This window comes from Sinohyriopsis cumingii, chromosome 15, assembly GCF_028554795.1.
Source record: "Sinohyriopsis cumingii isolate HCF-2022 chromosome 15, ASM2855479v2, whole genome shotgun sequence".
Lineage (NCBI taxonomy): Eukaryota > Metazoa > Mollusca > Bivalvia > Unionida > Unionidae > Sinohyriopsis > Sinohyriopsis cumingii.
The window spans coordinates 4,387,347-4,401,473 of record NC_142975.1 but is presented as its reverse complement, the minus strand read 5'-3'; the positions used below and the strand labels follow the sequence as shown (position 1 = coordinate 4,401,473).

At 34.4% G+C, this 14,127-nt stretch overlaps 2 protein-coding genes across 3 annotated transcripts in view; one reads left to right on the top strand and one right to left on the bottom strand.

Moving 5' to 3' along the window:
- LOC149781146 (45 kDa calcium-binding protein-like) overlaps positions 1–6,459 on the bottom strand; it is a 31,170-nt gene extending 24,711 nt beyond the window's left edge. Inside the window, exons 1-3 of one of the 2 annotated variants that reach the window (XM_089935256.1) lie at positions 6,303–6,459; positions 4,285–4,421; positions 912–1,025 (exon numbers count right to left, since the gene is read on the bottom strand). In XM_089935256.1, the coding sequence (XP_089791382.1) occupies positions 912–1,025; positions 4,285–4,421; positions 6,303–6,376 (325 nt within the window). In that variant the 5' untranslated portion in view covers positions 6,377–6,459. Of the gene's footprint in view, positions 1–911; positions 1,026–4,284; positions 4,422–5,933 lie in introns of both variants that reach the window. The other variant, XM_089935255.1, reaches the window with a different exon arrangement.
- Positions 6,460–6,845: 386 nt separating this feature from the next.
- The window catches only part of LOC149781145 (cyclin-L1-like), a 33,993-nt gene continuing 26,711 nt past the window's right edge, over positions 6,846–14,127 (top strand). The window contains exons 1-3 of the mRNA XM_089935254.1: positions 6,846–7,089; positions 7,203–7,277; positions 8,627–8,736. Of these exons, the coding sequence (XP_089791380.1) occupies positions 6,853–7,089; positions 7,203–7,277; positions 8,627–8,736 (422 nt within the window). The 5' untranslated portion in view covers positions 6,846–6,852. The remainder of the gene's footprint in view (positions 7,090–7,202; positions 7,278–8,626; positions 8,737–14,127) is intronic.

The window sequence follows — 14,127 nt, the reverse complement described above, 5'->3', positions numbered from 1 at the left end:
GATGTCGGAAAAACTCAGATAAACAATATCGTGAAAGATAAGGAAACAATTCTGCAGAAGTGTAAAGGTGAAATGGATTGAGAAAGGAAGATTGTTTGAGCCAAGAGATGTCTGTATCGTGATTTGAATGACAAGGTTTTTGAATGGTTTTGCACTGCACATACTAAGAAACTTCCACTCACCATTCAAATGATCTAAGAAAAAAGTAAAATGTTGTCAGTTGAAATGGAATATGACAACTTTACCTCAAGTAACGGATGGCTGCACAGATTTCAAGTCCGACAAAACATTATGTGTTCTGTCCTCAGTGGAGAATCAGATGATGTTAATAATGAAGCTGTTGAAGTTTGGAACAAAAGACTAAATGATATATGCAGGGGATATGACAGCAAGAATATTTGTAATTGTGAGGAGACTGGTTTGTTTTTTAGTCTGTTACCAACAGAGTGACAGATGATGTGATCTGTAACATAATTATGAAGACAGTTTTAAAACTATATCAATGGTTATTCATAATGATGACACAGTTTGTTTACATTTATTTCACAACATGTAATTTATATTTTAATGAAAATATTAAGTTTTAGAAATAAATGTACTTGTAACTTTCTTCAGATGTATTTACTAAATGCATTTGTCATCCCCCTCTAGAAAGGCCAGCACAATTTAAATTACAGAAATCCTAGTTGACAGATTTACTTTGTGAAGCAGAGCAGCACAGAGGGCATTTAAGCGTTTAAATATAATGTCCCTTCCCCTAATATGAACATTGAAAAATTGAAAATATAATAAAAATTCTGACAAGTGAAATAATGTTTGTTTTATTGATTTAAAAAAAACGGTAGGATGCCTGTATATTTGTTCATTTTTTTTTATAGATTTATGGTGTTTCAAGTTACGGTGTTGCTTACCATCAAAATCCATGTCAATTACATCGTAATCCTTTACATGATCAGTAGCCTTTTCAATGGGATGACCCTTGGCCAGCAGAAAATGGACATAGTACTCTTTCCAATCTACCAAACCTTAAATAAAATAGAAGAAAACAAATGTAAAAATAATATAACATACTTTGCATGCAGTTAATTTTATCCATGTGAAAGGATTGCTTACCTAATAGCTTTATATCGGACATGAATCCTTGCTGAGTGTCTGATGCAAAGTTTGTCTCCCAAATTTTCCTATCCCACATTAATGCATAATTCAAGATTGTTTTTATCACAATTTATAAATGAACAATAAAGGACTATGTCAAAATGGTGTATTGTGAAGATTAATTTCAAACTGAAAATGTCCATATCCTATGACAGTGTAACAAATTAGGTTTACACAGAAAAACTAAGTGCAAGGATAAATAATGTTTAAACACATTTTAACTTTCAAAGGATGCACACTGCAGTGCTATGGTAATGGAAATACACATGTGAATTGTGTACTGTAGATAGCTTGTGCAATGATGCCAATGTGAACAGGTAAAAAAATGAAGTCCACTCTTATCCACAAGAGACAGGTGAAACAAAATAACGAAAATTTATTAATTTATAACTGGTCTAGAATAGAATGACTCTTTAGAAGTATTAAAGACTAGATGAATTTGAAAATGAAACAATTATATCAATGTCCTTTATGTCATTACTTTGGACTAGAGGTACTGTGTACATAATTCATAGACCAGTCCAATGGTCTAAGTAACTTGGATGTTGGTTCGAACTCCAGTGGAGTCATATCAAAGACTTACAAAAATGGTTGTTGTTGTTGTTGTTGTTGTTCTAGGGTTTAACGCCATTTTTCAGCACAAGATAGGCCATATATGGCGGCCAGTATAACTGGTGGAGGAAGAACCCTGGAAAACCCAGGAAAGAACCACCGACCCAGGAGAAGCTACTGGCAGGCTTTCCCACGTACAAAAATGGTACTAACAGCTGCCTTGTCATGCGATCAGCATTATGAGGTTAGTGCCAGGACTGGTTGGCCTGGTGTCAGGATAATGTGATTGGGTGGGATATCATGCTACATGTCTGTAGCATGATGCCATCACTATAACCTATGACATGGCAGACATTGTAGCAATATGACCGATTTTAAAAAAAGCAACATTAAAAATCCAAAACACGCGCACGCACCCAGGTAACTGGGTTGATCAGAGCAAAATGGCTTATCTGTATGACACTTCAATCAATGTACATTGCAAGACATAAATTTGTTGCAATTAATGTTCATCTTGATTATTGTGAAAGAATGTACAAGTGATGATGTAAATACGGAATGTTCGCTACTTTGCTCACATTAGAAGGTCAGAATGCTCCACAAGACAGGAAAAATGGTCACATGCAGGATATAACTAACCTGTGCTAGTGTTTATACTGGAAAACACAATCATAAAGGAGTGAAAGAAAAGGGACACCACCTTATGTCTAATGTCCTATATATGAAGTTGTTCTTTGACTTCATTTGTTATATACTTATATACGTATATTCAGTCAAACCAGTACAAAGTGCAATTGCACAAGAACATTTCTTCAATGCAGCACATATGTAATTCAATGCTGGTGCGTTTCTGGACAAAATTTAATTACCTATTGACATAGAAGTTTTTTTATTTAAAAAAATACTTCTCTGTTCACTCAGTTTTGTACAAATTCAGATTTCTTTTCAGTATTCAGCATAAAAAGAAAAAAATAGCCTCTCATGATGAAGGTCAACTTCTGATGAAAATAAGAGTAACAGATTGTACCCTTCATCCATTTCTCCAACCTGGTCAGATGTCGGTAGATATAAGCAAATGTAAGTAAAGTGTGTATGTATATGTTGTTGTTGTAGGGTTTAATGCCATTTTTGAGCTCACGATAGGCTATATATGGTGGCCAGTATTAAAGGTGGAGGAAACCAGGGAAATCCCCAGGAAAAAAAACCCCCGACCCTCCAGAAGCTACTGGCAAGTATTCTCACATACCCATATTGGCTGAATCCGAGAGTATGTATACTATGTGTGTGTGTGTGTGTGTATATATATATATATACATATATATATATATATAATAGAAATGAATCTGCATTGGGGATGATATCTAAAATAATATTAGAAATTATATAACTAAAAAAGTAAAACAGAGTTATACTTCCTAATAAAATGCAAAATTCTTTATCATCTTTAATTTCCTGTCTACAGACCTAAGACACTATTCACAATTTTATTAATTAAAAACACTTCCTTATTAAAAACAGCTCTTGTATGAGTGAGTAGGATAAGTACTCTGTGCAATTAAATGACATAATACTGGTCAATTTCCTAGCCTGGGGGTATCATTAGTATCAGATGATAAATAGCTTAGTGCAATTAAATGACATAACAATGGTCAATTTCTAGGCATGGGGTTATAGAGGCTCTGGTATGTTTTGCCCCAAGCTGTTTTGATAAAGACTAAAAGCTTTATAATCCCTGTCATAAGACAACATTAATTTCCTAAGATACTTATGTTACTCAACTGAAATGTTAATTATGATACAGCCTTTTTTGTATTGCCATTGTCAATTTGCCAAACTGAATGCTTCACATACCCATATGTTTTGCCAAGTATAACCATACACTATTTTGTTTGTTAGCTTTGTTAATTAAGAATACTAATTGGTGAAACACATGCATTTCTACAGTACAGGAATTTCAGCATTGTCATTTGGGAAGAAGTTTTCTTATTTAGAGAAAATACATAAAAATATCAGAAAATTTCAAAAAATTACACTAAGCATAAGCAGATAGAAAAGAACAAGGCAATACAATACAACCACTTCCATGGCATGCCATTGCAAATCCCTACCTTTTATAACATGGTTCCTGCTCCCTGCCCAGATGTGACACAAGGGTTATAATATCAAATATGTGCTTATACATCCTGGTCTTATGAATGCATTAAGAATGTCTGGTAAGAAAAAAATAAAATATTACCCCTCTCACAAATGGTTAGGGCTGTTCAATTTAAACATACATGGTATCCAGGGAACAGTTTTTATAAAATATATGCTAGGGTACTTTGATTTAACAGAGTTCATATTAAAATGATAATTTTTAAAAAAAAATTGCATCTACAGTTGAGTATCCCACATTAAACATGCCTTCCCTGGGTCTCGTGTATGTTTTACTGGAACAGCCCATAACACAGGTCAACTCATTTGCCCAATTTGGTCCATTTCTGTCTAGCGGGTTTAAAAATGTACTTTAGCACAGATGGAGGGTATCTTAATATCTTCCCACTAAAACATGCTGATAAAATATATCTGAAAATTTACCGTCACCGTCAGGATCAAGGTGTTTAAAAACATTTTTAGTTTCCTCCAAGGCCTCATTAAAATGTTCCTGCACCTTTTCCAAAATCCATCCTTCTGTTTCTTCAACAGTCAATTCATTGTCCTTATTTAAATCTACTCTGAAAGTAAATAAAGCAACAAACTTTTAAAGCTTGAGCTATATGGATGGTTATTTTTTAATTTAAGTTTCCCTGCTATCACATTTAAATAATGAACATTTTTTGTAGATTGGACAGATGTAATATTTCTCTTAACGAATAAAAATTGATAATTATACCACCAAAATAATGTCATTGTCAAATCAAAAGATATATATATATATATATATATATATGCACTAACAATCTCTGAAATGAAAATGAATGCAATAGATCCTATTTTCACAAATTTGTTCTTGAAAATGCAAACAGCAACTCTGTAATGCATTCTCAATGAGTAAACCAAGAAAAATGCATAGCCATAGGTGAATTGCAATTTGTATAAACTTTACCAAAAGAGATGCATGTGCTACAAGAATGCAAAGTAATTTTTGTATAATGCATCTGCCATTTAGTTTAAACCATATCTGTTTGAGACACTGTCAAATTAGAAATGTAATGACTTGGCGGATTCAGTAGAAAGCATAAGCTTATTAGCAGTCTCCCCAAATGTAACAACAAAATATAACATCAAGGATCTTAATGCGTGTACCAATAGTTTTACAGAAAATATGCATACAAAGCATAGGAATGAGTCAGAATTGCAATTCACATGGTTGTGAGTTCAGGCAATTAAGTAAACATTTGTGCTGTTTTCTACAGTTAACATCAAATAATGACAGTAATGGGTATAAAATTTTATCTCTAAGACTTGAATATTTGGAACAGTCTAGAAGAAAGTGGTTTGCATTCTCAATTTCACCGCAAAAGCAATCTTTATTATAGATACATGATTCTGCTATTTTAAGCTATAGGTGAAATAACACATGAACTGCAGTTAACATGCACTATTTAGTTGACTGAATGTCAGCACATCCTGGACCTTCAGTTGTTTGTCTTGAACCCTCCATTCGTATTTTGATTGTAATCTTTTATTATTGATTTAATATAACATCAACTAATGGAATTCCTCATTCCTTGCCTATACCCCACCCCAAGTTTTCCAGTCAGGTCTCTGTTTCAGGAGCAGTAGGTCCAGAGATCCTTGTCTTCAAATAGCTCTGTTCTGACTAAGATACGAGACAGAAAGTATTGACCAAAAACAAAATCTGAGATTCAGAAGAGAAACTACTGCCCATTAGAAATCACAAGGACACAAAAGTATTTCAAAGCCATTTAAAATGCCTGAATTTCATGAAAGTGTGATAATCATACCCAATATATGAATCACTGCATCAATCTTTTAAAGTAAGAAGAGAATTTACAAGTTTCTTATTTAAAAAATCTGTTGGTGACTGATATGCTTGAAAACTATTTTGGGAAATTTTACTGCTTACAATACTTGTCATGGTTTTAATTTTTTACAAATCAGTGAACGGACAAAGATGGATTGTATAGCTATTATTATTTGAACAAGAAATGCAAATGTTCTATCACTGTCATCCCTATTCAATGCTTTTCTTTGTTACATATTGCACTGTTGACATTACATACTTTGAGAAAATGTCTTTCAGTTTTGATTCTGCGATCTCTGCATCATCATTTTCTATTTCTTCATGATCTCCCAAGAATATCTCTTTCTTATAGTCTTTGTTCAGCATGCCATTTTGTTCAATTTTTATGGCATCTAAATGCTCTGGAACCTCAAGTTTATCTACTGATAAAACATCTTTTTCTGCGATTTTAACATCTTTCGCAACATTTTCAAGGTTAATATTACGAGAAATGCAAAATTCAAAATTCAGATACAATACGCTGCAAATTAAGTACAATCTAGGTCGAAAAATATTAGTCATTTCAGATATGTAGTTCTTTTCTGTGTAGACTCCTCAGCAAGTCCTCAACTAAAAATAAAATACAAACGTTTGTGTTACTACTGCAGTGTATGGCCAATCCCACGAATTATTCCGTTTTTCAAATATGAATCGTTTTATCATTAAAATGAACAGACGTTATCATTTATGGGACATAGAAATTTTGTATTTATTGGTGACGTATCATTAAAGTCATAAAACACTATGTAAAGATAGACTTGTTTCCTCCTGTTAAAAATTCACTATAAACCTTATAAACTGGTAGTCTATAATAACTTTGCATTGTTCTGGGATCTACAACGCGTTCGGAAACCAGGCAAAACACGTGATATGTATAGTGGCGGACCAGTCTTTGTGTTTTACGTAACAGTTTTCTGTGTAGATAGCGATCGGACCTCATTACCACCAACATATTTGAGTCTATCACGCTCAAGGTATAGTTCAGAGGTTTCTTAAGAGTTTTCTTGGATTATAACAGCATTAGTAGGTGTATAAATATAAACCCTGTCCGATTTTAGCTTTATATAATATGTAAAAAGAACAGTTTCTACATGGACTTGAGAATATATATTGTGTATTAATATTTCAGGATCGACTAAATGACGTCAGTGGTACGTTTTGGCAACATGGCGGAGGTGAATTCGAAGCCTACTGTAACGATGATTCGTGACTTTAGTAGGGTAATTCTTACTCTTGAAAACGTCTTGATACCTGATGATAAACTATCCCCAACACCTTCTCTACAAGATGGGTTAGATTTTGAAACAGAAATGGACCTGCGGATCCTGGGGTGTGAGCTAATTCAAACCGCAGGAATCTTGCTGAAGTTGCCTCAGGTATGTCGATAATGACGGCCATATTGATTTTACAAGCTGTTAAAAAAAAGTCTTAAATGTTGTAAATTGTAGAATTTCCGTCGTTTATACACTTTTTTATCTTCAAATTTCAGGTCGCAATGGCCACTGGTCAAGTTTTATTCCAAAGATTTTACTACTCGAAATCGTTCGTGAAACACAATATGGAGGTAAGCACGCTATTCACTGGTGATCAACCAATCTGACCTACATATTTATCTTTTTTCCTTTTCACTGTAATACTAAACATTTTAACCAAATTGAAAATGGATTTAAAAAAATTTGTGAGGGCTTGTCACACCCTCTTTAAATAGTTTTACATTTATTTTGGGGTTAAGCGCAGTGCTTTTTAAAGAGTTGGGCTTCATTGTGTCCTCATTCTACATGCTTAATGCATGACATCGACCATGATATTTATGTATTGGGTGTCGATATCTTGTTGCCTAAATAACGCTGTATAGCGTGTTTCGATGTCTGCTGATATTGAAAAAGGAAGCCAAATTTTCATGAATATTTCGCGCAATCCGTGGATGTTGTGTCTACAACGTAATACACATCACCCGATTTTTTATTTTTGGGATGTGTCTTACTTCCTATCGGCACTGTGTAGCATGTTTTTATGTCGACTAACAGTATAACAAAAGTCAAATTTTCAGATATATCACACACAACTGGCAACCAATAATGACGCTTTCCTACAAAGTAAAGTTATATTTTTGTCAGACTTAACTGATGTCTTTTCTCTAATAAATTGAAATTCTGAAAAAAGAAATGGACTGGTTATCAAGTTTTGTTGGTCATATGTAAGTTGGGTGAAGTTGAGATTATTCTTTAACGAAACAAATAAAAATATATTATGCCTATTGGAACAGTAAGCAACATTTTGTTTCGTTCAAGAAACATAACCGCCACATGAACCTACTTAAACATACTTTGGCATACATAGACTACTATTGCATTGCAACAAATTCAAATGTATGTCGATGGAAAATGAAAATGCATCCATTTGCTAGTGACATATTTTCATTCTGCCAGGATGGAAACAGCATAGTAAGTATATTAATTAAACAGATTAGTGGAAGAGTGTTGATATAGGCTGCCAAGTGTGTGATATTCCTGAAAGTTTGACTACTCATTTCAATGTTAACCGACATCGGAACACACTATACAAGGTTGTTATTTGGGTAGTAAGACATAGCACTAAAATAAATACATGTACTATGTCTTACATTGTAGAACTAAAGAGCACCATGTGCAGAATGGGCTGGCAGTGGAAATAATGCCAACTGGGGGAAACTTTCATTTCTGAGATGATCATTTGAGTGCGTAGCTGACATGAAATAATGTCAAAACGTTTGACTATTTTCATGTTGGTGCTCGTTTCAGTGTATATATACCAGTATAGTGAGCACCATACTGGAAATTGAATTTGTGAGAACGAATGTACATTAGTAAAGTCCATTATTTTTTTTCACATAGAAATATTTATAAATCGTTTCTTCTGGAATTATTTTTTAAGGTTCTTGCTATGGCTTGCATTAATCTGGCATCTAAGATTGAGGAATGTCCAAGACGGATTCGAGATGTGATCAACGTGTTCCATCACATCAAACAAGTTCGTAACCAAAAGTAAGTATGCATATAATCATTCTTGGCAACTACAAATATCCTAATCCATCCTCAGCTAGTGTAATTTAGCTTCTTCCTTTTTATTTTGCGATTTTTAGAAGATGCAGACATGAACCATGTCTATAATTATTTTGTTCACAGTTTTCTGCAGTTGACAATTCAATTTGAATACAGGTTTGAAGTTTACTATTCTGGTTTTAACTCGGAATAAAAGTCTGAAGTTGAAACACTAAATTTTTCTTTAGGCCAAACAAAAAAATGTGTGTTTCAGGTCACCCAACTATCCCAGTTTCTCATTTCCAACCCTAGCACTCTTCCCTCATGTTCACAATAGTAAAAATCACATTAAATGTGTATGTAAAAAAAAAGACAAAATGTCAACTCTAATTTTAAAACTATTGCGATAGAAAACACACAGTTTTTGTTGTTGGCCTTAGATGAATTGAAATATTTGAAAACCATGGAAGCAAAATACCAGCAGAAGATCTATAGTAATGAAATTCAGCATGTGCACAGTTAGCTGTTGAACATGTCAGGGATTTGCAGTCCTTTCTTGGTATGTATGTTTATAGCTACAGGTCATTAATGTACTGTAAATGTAACGGCATGTTTGCACTACATACAAGAGGCTTTTTCCCCACCAATTATTTATAATAAAAAAAAAATTATAGAAAATTTCTTCTGGAGAATGTTTTTGCCATTGGATCTCCCAGTCTACAGGTAATTGATTTGCAGATCTGCAAGGTCACTTTGACTCCAACCCTGTTAAATCGAATTGACATGTATATAATTTAAACTGTTTTTGTTTTAAAACAAAATTATTTTGCAATCAATATGCCTTTTCACGAGGCCTTTGACTTCCAAGAAAATTAGACAATTTTTAAAACAAAAAACACCCCGTAAGATTCTTGTATGGCACAGGGTCAGAAATAAGAATAGAGGTATACCAGTAGTTTTAGACGTTCCGCAGGGATACTAGGTTTAAATTGTTCCAAGTTAAGTCAAAGATTAAAATTAAAAAGTAAGTGCTTTGGGTTAATTTGTTAAGAAGCCGGTCATTCATGAAGCATTTGTTAACTTCTTATTTCTTTTCTTTTGCTGCCGTGCACAGCATCTGGAGTGGAGCTTGACCTTGACCTTGTGTTTGGGGTCAAAGCAAGTCCTGACCAATCCCAGACCCGAAAGGGTCAGAAGCCATCTTGAGATCCTCCAGGGGTCAACTCCATCCGTGGCCAATATTCGCCATGCCACATGGAACGACCCTTGACATGGCAAATATGGTTTGTATACAGTAAAAGCAAAGAAGGGTCTTCAGTGCACACAAAAAAAGTTCATTTAAGGCTGTTGGCATAGCTTCACATAGATATGGTACATTTTGCATACATATGAATGTTTTAGGGTGTGATCATACAGGTCTAGTAAATTAAAAAAAAATATACTAAAGTACTTTAATGGATTAAAGCCCAGAAATCATTTAAGATTCAGTTTTATTGGCATGTATCTTTAAGACTGCTTGGAGTTTCCGTGTTGCAAATCACCTTTTTTTAAAACTTTGTTAGGTACCCTCATATTTGTGTGAATGTATATAGTTGATATATGACGACATGTACAAGATGACACCATATTAAGTGATTGTAATGTATGAACTAAAATCAATATTTTAATGTGTAAAGTGCAGCAATTCATTGTTTAGACTAATAGTGGAATGATTTCAGGAAGCCAACAACTAGTTGTGGCTGATGAAAACTGTAGAAGCAGAGTCAGTGGTGCTTTTTTATTGAGTGTCCTTAAAGTTGACGGTAAGTTGGTTTGGTTTTGTGGGGTATAATGCCATTTTCAGCACATGATGGGCTATACAAGGTGGCAAGTACATTTGGTGGAGTATAACCCCAAGAAGAGCCACTGAGCCACAGGAAGCTACTTGCAAGCTTTCTCACTTTTCCCATGCATTAGTCTGAGACTTGAACTCTGGCAGAGTTGAGATGTAAAGTGCCTTGGACTCTATCACCAATCTGCCACCCAGGGGCCCTGATGGTAAGTCTTGGAACTGTATTAAAATTTATTGTTCATAAAATATTGTTGCATGTAAGGTTTTTGTCCCCAGTAATGATCAGAATATGGCGATTTCATAAATTTAAGTTTGCACTGGCAGTTTGTGGTGGGAATAGTACTAATAAAATATTCTCAGAGAATGATGTTGGGGTACAATTCCTCGATTGCTAGGCAGAGTTTTTTATTAGTAAAAAAATGAACTGCTTGACCAAATGTTATGTATTTTGTGTAGTCCTTAATTATTTTTGTTTCTGGAGCATACATCAAAATTTGGGTGGTTGAAATTCCACTTGCATTTGAAGAAGAAAATGGATGTCAATGAATACAGCAGAGCCTGCCAATATAATGAGCGTGTTTGGCACATTTGGTATTTTTGTAAATTGAACCATTCCGTTTCATTTGGATCCGGATTTCTTGTTAAATATAGTGAAATTAGTCTTGGAACCAGACTATCTTTACAGTAACACCCCAGACAATTTAAATTTCACCTTTTTGTTCATGCGAACCGTCTGAACGAACAAACTGTTGATAATAGATTTTTTTTAATAGCGTCCAGAAAATGTTGCATTTAAAGACAAAAGGGAAAATAAGCTTCTACAAAACTGTTAATAATCAACACAGAAGAATAAAAGGAGTATTTAGATTCTTGTGAATAAAAGCTGGATATGACACAATTACGTTTATTGAACATCATATGCTAATTTGAGTATGTCTCGTAGCAGGAGATATGATTGCCGTCGTCATGTGAAATGGAAAAAGGATGATTTCCAAGACTTGCAAGTTAAGAGATCGCAACAAATTATTGAGTTGCATAGGGTTCGGAACTAAAGTTTGTGCACCTGTACTAGTGGTAAATAAACTCTCTGCATACTATACATTTGTTTCAGTTGAACATTGTTTGTTTTCTCTGCATCAAACTTTTAACGATGTTTTCCAGCTTTACAAATCACTTATTGATATTTTCTTACACCTTACTGAAAACTGGTCAATCTTACGTGAATAAATAAACTGCCTTACTGAGATGGACTCGTCAGAGTTGGCAGGTCTGCGTGTATCTCGAAATAAAAAATGCTTAACGGGATTTGATTAACTTTGCCAGGAAAGTGTCCGTCCTTGCATGCCTTTCAACAGTTGATGCATGTGTGCCTTTAGATACTGATATGAAACCATGAGCAACGTTGAATCATTTTTCACAGCCCGAGTGTACAGCATTCGAAGTTGCTAGTTGAAAGGTTGAAGATTTAAAATGGCAGGATCAGGAACACACCATTTAAAATTGCAGCTCTTTCTCTAGTTAACCCCCTAATCCAGATATTCTTTCATTTGTGAGGATGGGCGGGGATGGGTGCCAGCAGTGGTAGTTGCTACTTAAGAGAGACCTTGAAAGAAGATGAGCCACGTGACCAACCTTGTAAAAAATTTAACAATCTACTTGAAGTACATTTTGATGTCTTTTATGTAATTTTGTTCATTCTGTGAGTGTAACAATACACATGATGAGTGAAACAATACACGTGAAGTACAGGTACTACCCAAGATATGTAAGTAGTACCTGCAGATGCACAGTAAACATGCGCACAGACTGTTTTTCGATCTTCGAATCAAGTGCACCCATACCTATAGCTCTGTTTGTCGTGTAGTGTATTATTCTGTTGCATTTTTTATAATCTGAATGATTTTTATTGTTTTGTTAAAGTTGACCATTCACCATAATATCAGAGCCATATATAAAATACAGCTTGCATAACAACAAAATACAACATAAAATGACATACATAAAATTCTTGGAAATTTAACGAATCGCTGGGAATAATTGAATATAAAAAATTGTCCCAAAAACGATGTGCAGTACATTTCACATTGTGTAATAAATAAATGCTGTGTGATAATTTGATATAGTGTAATCTGATGCATAGCGTATCACAGTGGTACCTTGCTATAACTGTTAGAGAGTCATGACATTAAGAGGCAACCTGATATTCTTGTGTAATATATGTTACAATGATGTAAGCAGTGAAGTGAAATATCAGAGACTGATATATGGGATTATTTTATAGTAAGACCTGTGATATACTGAATTGTTTGATAGTAAGACCCATGACCAGAATCCTGTAAAGTTGTCATTAATGAGAATCACAACTTGTTTTTTGTTTTTTTTTTTGCTTGTGGTGAAATATGAAAAAAATTACGGTTATTTTGTCTCTTAAAAAAGTATATTTTGTAACTTGATCGCTCGAAAACCTTACTTGCAACCAAACCTCCCTGAAAAATTCATAATCAGTAAAATAGCCTTCCAGAATCGGATATTGTACAAAGTTTACCATGGGTATTGAAATGATTCTATGAGTTGCATGGACCCAGTTAAGGTTATAGTGACAGTATAGTTCGTAAGTTGTGAAGCAACCTTGTTTGTAGGAATGTTTGGTTTGTAATGGCTCTTTTGGCATTTTATTTGGTTCTTTCATGCATAGTAGACGCAAGATAAATTTGTATAACAAGGACACATGGCATCCAGTTTGAGTAGGTATCCTACACACAACCGTTTGATTGGGATTCCATTGTTCTGTCATCTGAGCTACTGTGACTCGGGAGTGTCATTAACTATTGTTCTCACCAATAACGGCTGTTGCAAATTGCTGTTTTTTTTTTTAGAAATGTCCGACTGGTGTAACTTGCACATTGAGTGTGGGTTTCCTGCAATCTTTGTCCCAATGTCTCCCAAGACTTTTTATTCCTATGCATGCCTTTTTGACCATTACTTCTGAAACAACTAATTGTCTCGATGAAATTTTGTGTCCCTGAAATTTAAGGCGAGGGGTAGTCAGCGTCCCATGCCGATGGGATTTTAGGTACAACACTGGTTATAAATTTCACAGGTCAAATCTCTTATTTCTATGGGCAAGTTGTCATCCATCTTTGTGTACTAATTAATCAAGTACTGAAACGATTGAAGTTTTAAGATTTCAAAGGTACCTGCAAGAGTCTTGGGTATCTTGGCTAAAGCAACATGTATCTGGAGAAAATGTATATTTACTTGTTTGGTTGTCTTTATCAGTGCTCCACTTATATCTGATGTATTGGTTGCAGAAAGGCTGCCAACTTGAAAATAAGTCTCCATTTGCAAACATTTGGTTGCCAAATTACACTATGCATGAGAAGTGTCCTTCCTTTGATGTTTTTTTTTTTTCTTTTCGAGTGCTTGTATCATACACGCCAATCTGGAGAGGTGTAAGCATAATTTTAGCTAATGTATGTGGCAGAAAGCAAGTCTGAGCATATAATGTGTAATCTATATATTGCAGGCCATAATTACAGTACAGTATGAAAAATTTATTTTTG